General features: G+C 49.7%; 1 protein-coding gene across 3 annotated transcripts; it reads left to right on the forward strand.

Annotated features, from left to right (window-relative positions):
- Nucleotides 1-1,165: 1,165 nt before the first annotated feature.
- Nucleotides 1,166-9,422, forward strand: ccdc66 (coiled-coil domain containing 66). Of its 3 annotated transcripts, none has more exons than XM_067240487.1 (19): nucleotides 1,166-1,294; nucleotides 1,579-1,637; nucleotides 1,738-1,757; nucleotides 1,879-2,296; nucleotides 2,672-2,801; nucleotides 2,899-2,993; nucleotides 3,262-3,305; nucleotides 3,491-3,613; nucleotides 4,101-4,232; nucleotides 4,486-4,721; nucleotides 4,854-4,938; nucleotides 5,415-5,576; nucleotides 6,304-6,469; nucleotides 6,560-6,667; nucleotides 6,761-7,284; nucleotides 7,484-7,536; nucleotides 7,650-7,885; nucleotides 7,984-8,105; nucleotides 8,617-9,422. In XM_067240487.1, exons 1-19 carry the CDS (start codon nucleotides 1,284-1,286, stop codon nucleotides 8,713-8,715), a joined length of 2,823 nt encoding a protein of 940 aa, XP_067096588.1. In that variant the 5' UTR covers nucleotides 1,166-1,283; the 3' UTR covers nucleotides 8,716-9,422. The 3 variants fall into 3 exon arrangements, with proteins under 3 accessions (XP_067096588.1, XP_067096597.1, XP_067096606.1); XM_067240496.1 differs by having other exon boundaries at nucleotides 3,515-3,613; XM_067240505.1 differs by lacking the exons at nucleotides 7,984-8,105; nucleotides 8,617-9,422 and having other exon boundaries at nucleotides 6,796-7,284; nucleotides 7,650-7,726.
- The last annotated feature ends 151 nt before the right edge of the window (nucleotides 9,423-9,573 follow it).

Here is a 9,573-nt window from a genome sequence, read left to right on the forward strand (position 1 = left end):
CTTCGATGGCATGTGTAGCTAAAGGCAGAGATGGCAAAAGTACAAAGTAGGCTACACACAAAACAGTGCTGACTACACTTTTTCACTCAAGTTGTTAAAGTAAAGAAATGTGGGCTCTGAGATAGGCTACTCATGAGTCATGAATGATGCCAACGTTTTTTTTTTCGTTTTTTTTATTCTTCTTGTTGCTTTCTACCTTGCCCCATGGTAGCTTCCCACAAGCTAAAGTAACGAGCCTTGCTTGAAAACGTAAAAAGAAAAAGTACAGATATTTGTGAACAAAATAAATTGTGAAGTAGGCTACTGATACCAGAAAAATATACGTAAGTACAGTAAGGAAGTATTTGTATTTGTTTTTTTTCCATCTCTGTGTAAACGCTTGGATCACCTGCTGTGATAAATTATTTAATATTATTCACCGGCATGATGACAAGTTTGTACAATAATTAAAACGTACAAAACAGTGCGATGTACTAGTAAAGATGATTATGGCCACTGGAAAAACCATTGTAGTTACTGAGATGACAAAGCAAATCTAATTGCTATTTGCTAACAGTACTTCAACAAATATAAATAAATCGACTTAGTATTTTTTCTTATGTAGCACTCATCCATATAGCTAGGTACCTGTCATCATTTCATGATGCATGACATCGATTAAATGTGCAACAAATGTAGATAGATGTTCTTACTTGCTAACTTTCAGTAGTTGTTTGCATGGTTTTTACAATTATAGTGTTTTATGTGGCATAACGTGTGCAGAGCGATAGTGAGAAAAAGGGCAGCGCTCCCTAAATTGCTTGCAAAACGTCGGGCATTTCATGGCTCAAACAAATCAAGTCTGAGTACTGCAATGTAATAATCAATCTACAAAGAAATTAGGAAACGTTACATGTCGCTTTTATTTCATCCTCCAATTTAAAATGCACTTTCCTAGACCTGCATATTTTGCGTGGAATGTGGACGTTTTTAATCCCCGTAGTCCTATCCATAGATATGGTCCTATCCTTCTACTCCCTCTGTTGCAGACATACTTTGAAAATGGATTGTGATTCGCTGGTTAATGCACACAGATCACCATGTAGCCAATCACGGAAGCTCTTGTTGGTCGTTGTCAGCAACCAACGTACACAATAAACATACCAGGAAGTGCTGTCACAGCAATGTTATACTTAGCGGTTTGTGGCTTAAATATAGCCAATTATCTAAATATGTTTCTCATGAAATAGCAAACAAGAGTTCCGACGAATTACAGCTCAGCTCAATGAACACTGTCAGCTAAAATGAATCTTGGGTGAGTCTATTTGACATATTCTTGTACAAGCGAGGTTATCATCGCTAAAATAGACCTAGCTTGGTTAGCATTAACGTTAAGGTTACATATCCATGCTTGAGGAATCTTGTAAATGTTAACGTAGTTATTAAACTAGACATTCATTCGTAATACTTTACCAAACGAAAATTAAAACTCCAGTTACAGCCAAATGAGGCCCACATTTTGTCCCGTTTTCTGACGCTTGTCACCCAAACTGAGCTTGCTAGCTACAGTAATTTCATGTTTCTGTCTGTGGTAAACAGAGATGGCCTGATGTTCGAACTGGAAAATGGAAAACCCCGGCTGAAATTAATAAATAACGGTAAACTCACATATTAGCTTCAGAATTTGGACCCTGCGCTGATCTTAATTAAAAAAAATTTTTTTGAATGTGCATTTTTAAGAATGTCATGTCATTGCAGGTTCTAAGAATCCAAATACGGTAAGTTTGTCTTGGCAATACGTTAGTAGTCGCACTTTTCACAAGGTGGCACACTGATTCCACACATTGCTGATGGAAAAAATATGTTTTTATTTGATTCCTTTTTTCTTGCCCATACAAGATACTATCCAAGCACAGACCTCAGAATGCTCTCAACTCAAAGCATCAAGTTTCCAAAGAGCCAGGGTCAGAAGACCTATCAAAAGTGCAAGGGAAGCAAAGAGACAGAGAGACCAGGATTAAGACCACCGCCCCCAAAACGGAGGTCACCAAGAGTGACGTCTCACTAGCTGCACCCAACCCCTCCAAACAAAGGGGCAGAGATGTCGCAGAGAACCGCACCAAAGGAGTGTCCAGAGTACAGCCATCAGATCGACGTGGACCAAGCATCAGACTTGGGTCAACGGATGCAGAAAAGGACTTAGCAAAGGACACTGTGTGCCTGACGAGCGACCAGATCACACAGATCCTCAGCACCATCAGCAAAGCTTCCCCTGGCAGCACGCAGCAGTGGAACACGCACAGCCAGACCAGATCAGGTGAGGCCAACAGCTGCTCTAACGCTGCAGCAGACTCTCGGACTGCAGGATCTCAGGAGTCAGGTGGCTGAGTGGTTAGGGAATCGGGCTAGTAATCAGAAGGTTGCCGGCACTTCACCCTGCTTGCCTCAGGGGAAATGTCCCTGTACTTACTGTAAGTCGCTCTGGATAAGTGCGTCTGCTAAATTACTAAATGTAAATCTCTCAGGCGATAGAAACATTGTGTTCTGTGGCTCTTACTCAACCTCCTGTCCGTCCACTGTTGAAGGGAGACAGCAGTAGGAAACGTAGTTCTGTGATTCTAAGTTCCAGGTCTTTTCCTGGACGTGCTTGGCTGTAATACCTCTGACCTGGTTCTGTCTGAATGTCCCACAGGATTTGCCCAGTCCTCACAGGAGGTCCCCCTGAACGACAGCACAAAGACGGTGGACCACAGAGAGACTCTTAATGTGAAAAGTAACGCCGGCGCTCAGAATGGAATCGCACAGAAGACACAGGAGGACAAGTACGATTCAGATGATGGACATGCACCGTTCGCCTCTCAAAACAATAGATGATACGCAGCACCTGTAATGTCATGTTGTGCCTGTGTTTGTGGTTAGGAGGGTGACGAACGGCCTCTTCACGTCCCTGGGAGAAACGGAGAAGGACAAGGAAGCTGTGGAGGCCCAGAAGGCCCAGTGGAGGAGAGAGCTAGGTACAGGAGCACCACGGGACGGGTCTGGTTTCACTCTCTCACTGGGACCTCTTATGGTCAGACAGTCATTACGTGCATTATGGATGAGAAGGGAACAGATTCACTCCATAAGCCTATAGACCTCTAACAAAAGAGTGGGCTGAGAGTATAAGAGCCAGTTGACTTGGTAGAGGTAGATGGATGCTATGCTATGACACGCTAGGCTAGGCCATGCAACTTGTCTCTCAGGTGATAAGAAACAACCCTGTCCTGTTTATTTGTCCATAAGATGAACAGATGGCCATGAAGGTGCATCAGAGGAAGACACCAGAGGTAAGAACGACTCCCAGATGGGGTCAGTCTTCTCACAGGTGTTTCACATAAGGCCTATTTTAATTGCGCTCGATGAACAATTGCATGTCATCTATCTGAAACACGGCGCTCAAAACAATCCTATTCCTAGCAGGTTGCGGTTCGCTTGATTTATTCCCCGGTTCATCCCCACTGTGTGTGCTCAGAGACTGCTGTTGCTCTGTGGACAGGTAGCAGATGAGGGTGTGAGGAGGACAGGTGACATGGATGTTCTGTGGCCAGCACAGAGAGACCTGCCTGCTGCCATCCGATCTGCCTTCGTACTGGGGGTAAGAAACTGCTGGAACGAGATACACAAACGTTAGATAATTCGTAGATAAATGATGCACAGAACTTGGGGGAAGTTCTCCACTGTCACTGTCGGATGGCTGAGCCGTTAGGGAATCGGGCTATTAATCGGAAGGTTGCCGGTTCGATTCTTGGCCGTGAAAAATTATGTTGTGGCCTTGGGCAGGGCACTTCACCCTACTTGCCTCGGGGGGAGAATGTCCCTGTACTTACTGTAAGTCGCTCTGGATAAGGGCGTCTGCTAAATGACTAAACGTTCTCGCACGCAATGTCCAATTGCGTGCGACATGAGAAAGACTGTTTAATGTATTAAGAAGTTCCAGTGAAAACATGAGTCAGAGCAACTGTGTGTCTTCAGTTTACACCTAGCTTCCCAGCTAGAGGGAATGTAGGAGTGTCTAGAGGACAGAGAGGAGAGGTTACATTCCCAAGGGCATGTTTTGAGTGGCGTGAGTGTGTGCTGGGCAGGAGGCCACGCCGACGGACCATGCCTTCATCGTCCAGAAGAGGGCGCTACAGCGCGCCTGGCTGCAGGACCTGGACCAGCAGAGACAGGACGACAAGCTGCGACACAAGCAGGAGAAACAGCTGCTCAACCAGGTAACCCAGACCAGACCAGAGCCCTGACCAAAGGAAAACCCTTCGACGCGACGTGATCAAGCCATCAGGAAGTGTCTTTTAAAGATGCCACCCTATATGTCTGAGCGCCAGAGCAGGTCCACACTGATTGAATTCATTGGCGGAGCTCTTGGATCGGCCATTGCTCACATTGTTGGTTTGCCTGTCTCTGTGTCTACCCCCCTCCCTCCCTCCCCCTCCCCTCCATCCCTCCATCCCTCCCCCCACCCTCCAGAGGGAGAATAACGAACACTGGGCCAGTCACTTTGACTCCCTCCAGATGAAGCCTCCGCCCCAGCCTCGTCCTCCCCCGGCAGCAGAGAGGGGGGAGTGGGGGGCGCTGAGTTCCCTCAGCCAGCCCAGGACACTGTCAGGGGCCCTGTCCATGGCCTGGGAGGCCTCCAGCACCTGTGGGGCCTCCAGCACGGGGCGAGCCAGCGTGGACGCCGCTGGAGTCCCACCCAGGGCCAGGTGAGACACGACCAGCCTCTCAGATTTTACTCACCCCCCAAGGAGCATATTGGTAGTGTCTATGTGGCAGGCTGTGTCATGTTTTCGGGGGAAAAAGGGATAAGACGCAGAACATCTTGTGTTGTTGTGCAGCCACCTGCGCACCATGACTGCCCTGCTCGACCCGGCGCAGATCGAGGAGAGGGAGAGGAACAGGATCAAGCAGCAGGAGCACCAGGTAGTCTGACACCTGGCCCTGAGCCTCCCACACGGAGGGACACGCTGCCTCCTCTCCCACCCTCCATCTCTCCCACCCTCCATCCCTCCCACCCTCCATCTCTCCCACCCTTCACCTCTCCCACCCTCCATCTCTCCCACCCTTCACCTCTCCCACCTTCCATTTCTCCCACCCTTCACCTGTCCCACTCTTCACCTCTCCCACCCTCCATCTCTCCCACCCTTCACCTCTCCCACCCTTCACCTCTCCCACCCTTCACCTCTCCCACACTTCACTCACACCCCTGGAACCCTGTTCTCCCCTCAGTTACTGTCCGGTAAAAATTTTTATTGAAAGACTTTGTCATAGTATAGCTCTGCATACAACGAAATCACTCAAATCACAGGATTTAGGGATTCTGTAAAAAGCTAACTTAGGGACTATTGTCCTTGTTTTTCTCCCTCTCTCTGTGTTGTGTGTGTGTGTGTGTGTGTCAGCGGGCCATCGAGGCGCAGGTGGAGGAGCGGCGGTGGAAGCGGGAGCAGGAGGAGGCGGCCAGGGTGGCGTTGGAGCAGGAGGAGGAGAGGAGGGTGGAGCTGGAGAGACAGCAGCTGCAGCAGCAGTACCTGCAGGACACCAGGAGACACCGGCAGAAGGAGGTGAGAGGGCTCCTCACACACGCGCACGCACACGCACACACACAGGCTGCACCCCTGCTTCCATCCATCCAGCATCTTGATTATAACAAAATGACCTCTCAAGGTCACCAGAGGTCAGATACGAATTTCTATGATTAAATGTCTGAGGTCAGAAGAATTTGTATTTCTGTTTATTCTTGAAATCAAGGAGGAGCAGTTGTAAAACAGTACCATAAATGATGTCTCGAGTAGAAAGTCTCTCTGAAAAATGTCATGATCTGAGTACTCTTTTAAACAGTTCTTCCAGACAGTTACATAATGAGTTCAATAGTTCATGTCTATCAAAAGAGGAACTCTACAATAAACAAGAAATAAAAAAAGGAAATGGGTTGCACAACTAAATACAGATGATCAATATTAAAACCATAGCTTGAGACAAGAAAGAAGAACTTGTCAGCAAAAATCCCTGGAGAAAAACAATCTGTGTTAAAGTCCAATTTGCTAGACGTTTGTCAGCAAACGGAAACTTAAGCAATACTGTCTTAGGCCAAAAGCTTATGCTAGCTTTACAGAAGTTAAAACCTCAGCAATAATTGTTCTAGACCAAAGAAAATGATAGACATCTTAAAGAATAGTGATTTTCTATTACAATGTAGATGATACGCTGAAACATTCATGGTTTAGTTATGAAAATGCAGCAATGGTTTGCCAATCCCCCTCTCTCACCCTCTCCCCCCCCCCACATCAGGAGTTGCTAGAGCGTCAGACGGAGCAGCTGCACCAGAGCGTGCAGAGAGCTCAGGAGGAGGCAGCCAAGGACAAGCAACAGCAGAGGATCAAGGAGCTGGCCCGCAAGGGCCACGATGTGTCCAACCTGCTCCGCTCGCTGGAGGGGCCCCCCACCGCCTCACAGAGTACGAAACTAATGCACCCCCACCCAGGTTTCTTCGCAACAGTACACACCAAAGCAGACTTTGATGGGTTTGCTTCATTTGTGCTCCCAGCCCTGCCCACGAGGGAGTCCCCCAGCCCCAGGCAGCAGGAGCCGGCCGGGCGGAGAGAGGAGGCCGTCAGCACGGCTTCTCCCAGGAGGGACACGGCCATGCAGACCGGTAAGAGGAAGTCCTGCACGTTTCTGAAAAACACTTTCACGAAAACATCCCTTTCTCTGTGTGTGTTGACATGCATGCGTGTGCTTGTAACAGTGGACTCCGTTTGGCCCGCTCCGGCACCACCGCAGCAGGAACACGGAGTCTACACCCCCGACATCCCTGTGGAGTACCGGCCCCCTACCCTGGCCCCTCCCCCTCCCAACGCCAAAAGATCCAGACGAGATCCCAGACAGGCTCAGCCGCGCCAGGGGGCCGGGAAGGAGAACGTCCACAGGGGAGGGGGAGGGGAAGGAGGCGAGGACCCCTACGAGGCCTTCGCCCGGACAGACGTGGGGCTGCAGGGTGCCCGGGGGGGCGGGCGGAGGCCAGAGTGGAACAGCCAGCGGCCTGGGCGGCGGTTCGTCCCTGCGTCGGAGCGCTACCCAGCGGGCCTGCAGCAGAGCAGGCAGGAGAAGCGGCTCCGCAGGCAAATCGAGCTCATGACCCTGGTGGAGAGGAACACAGCCTCCAGAACCCCCCAGCCAGACCAGAACCACCAGGCCCCCCTCCTGCACCCTCCCCTGCCCAGACAGGCCAGCCCCACCCAGGGCAGAACCAGAGCAGGTTCACCCAGGAAGGTAGGTGGAGACGATGTCGCTCTTTGAGAGGAAATATCGACACCAACACAAATCCACAGACTAATTCACTTTCTCGTGACCTTTTGACCGATTATTTTGAAGATGATTTAAGTTCAAGATGTTTTTCTAATATTTAGTATTGTTTGATGATTGTGATGGTTGATTAAATCTGACAGTTTGACTGGTTTGTGTCATCAAGGGGGAGAGATCTGTCAGCAGCATGTCCAACCTCCCAGCCAATCACAATGAGAGGTAAGCCCAAACAAGACTCAAACCAAAACAAAAACCTAACCTCCAATATCATTAAGTTGTCAGAAGCTTAAGCCCCTCAAGACCCAGCAGTAAGTTCCAACTTGTGTTTCCAGGGGGCGCTCTCCTCCGGTCCCAGCCTTGAAGCACCGTCTCCAGACCCAGGGCCCCCCCCTGGAGACCCACAGCCCCCCCCTGGAGACCCACAGCCCCCCCCTGGAGACCAACAGCCCCCTGCCTCCATCAGAGTTTGTGCCCTACGTGAGGACAGATGAGGTGTACCACCTGGACCCCCTGGCCCCCCTCTCCAGACCCCCCACAGTCTGTCACCCCCAGGCGAAGGCTCACACAGGTCAGAGCCCACGGGATCCTGAAACCTGGAAACTCACCACTTATTCTGCCTCGCTGGTCTTCAGAGCCTGATAAAGTGTGTGTGTGTGTGTGTGTCAGATGGTCCTCGGAGTACAGCAGGGCCCCCCGGGGTGCCTAGAGACCCCCTTCTGAACCCTGAGCTGCTGAAGAACCGAGAGAGACAGCAGGCCATCCTGAGGGGCCTCTCAGAGCTGCGCCAGGTACGGGCTGCCATCCAATCACCTTCCTTTCACGCACACCAGCAGCCAATCAGGATTCGGCACGATTATTTGTAACACTGTTCTGTGACCAGTTATATATAATTGCCTTCGGTGTGTAGGGAGACGTGTCTTTGGGATGGTAGAAAGGTAAACAGGCTGAGCGTGTCATACACACACAAAATACCCGGAAAGCCCCGGAAAAACCGGTGTTCAAGGCCGGAGCCCTCCACAAGTTGGCAGTTATTCCAAGGACACTGATGTCAGTATGATACTTCCCTGGCTGAGGCCCTGAAGTACTGGAGTACTGTTTTATATCAGTGTGATACTTCTCAGGCTGACACGCCCAGACATGTTCCAGACACCACTAGGTTTGGACCAATGAGGGGAAGGGGAGGGTTAGGGCTTAGCTGGAAGGGAGGAGACTGAAAGCCGATACAGTAGCCTCCAGAACACAGGTGGTCTCATCAGGGGCAGGGTTGAGAGGTCTGATGACTGCTGTCTGTGTTCCCAGGGCTTGCTGCAGAAGCAGAGGGCGCTGGAGACCGGATTCAACCCTCTGTTCAGGGTCAACGAGCAACGGAAACAGCCGCCTCCCCTTGAGCACATGTGATCCCTTCCTCCGCCCACCCCACCAGTCCCCTAAGACAGTGTTAACTCTGGAACCCAGACGTCTCCAAACATGCTCCTGGACAGATGCCTTCCTGGGGGTTTTCGCCTCAACTTCAGATGTTAAGTAACCCGACTCAACACGTCAATCAGCTTATCAGAATCAGGTGTGATGGACTTGTGTTGGTAGGAAGATCTCTCTCCAGGAGCAGGGTCGGAGACCACTGCTAGAACCCACCTCCTCCATCTCCTGTTCCCAAGTTAACAGCGTGACTAGCCATCCCCAGAGGCACATACCTGGAACAAAACGGCACTTTACTTGGTGACGAACGAGACCCAGGACAGCGCGGTTTGGTAAAGATCTGGCTGTCGGGATGTTTGGCCCAGACCTGGGCTGTGGAGGCCCTCAGAGATGCAGGGGCGTGCGACCCCCACTCGCTTGCACGTCCCCTCCTCTCTCTCCAGTATTTGTGTAGATGCTGTAGAGTGTAACGAGCTGTATTGGAGTGTCTGAATGTAGTGCCGTGATAACCTCATTATTTAATGTGATCATGTGAAGTCGATAGCGGGTTCCTTCGGTTGCCGTTGAATGTGTGTTTTCAAATGATTCTAATATGTCCACTAGACCATGAAGTATCAACTCTTAATATTTAACTAAATTCATTTAATTGAATTGTGGTGTCTGAATTTAAATAAAAGTAGTTTTCTATATACATGTTTTCTCATTTGATGACATTTGCTGATGTTTAAGGTACTAAAGAAGGAACCAGAGTAAATTAGACTGGGTAAATCAGTCAGTGAACATGATATTGTGATGCATTGATGATGTGTCACAGCTTCCCTGTTATTCTCCTGGGTGGAG

This window comes from Osmerus mordax, chromosome 1, assembly GCF_038355195.1.
Source record: "Osmerus mordax isolate fOsmMor3 chromosome 1, fOsmMor3.pri, whole genome shotgun sequence".
Taxonomy (NCBI): Eukaryota; Metazoa; Chordata; class Actinopteri; order Osmeriformes; family Osmeridae; genus Osmerus; species Osmerus mordax.

Coding starts and splice junctions, on each gene's coding strand:
- ccdc66 (XM_067240487.1), top strand. Junction 2,802..2,898: donor CAGAAGACACAGGAGGACAA/GTACGATTCAGA, acceptor GTTTGTGGTTAG/GAGGGTGACGAACGGCCTCT. Junction 4,939..5,414: donor TCAAGCAGCAGGAGCACCAG/GTAGTCTGACAC, acceptor TGTGTGTGTCAG/CGGGCCATCGAGGCGCAGGT.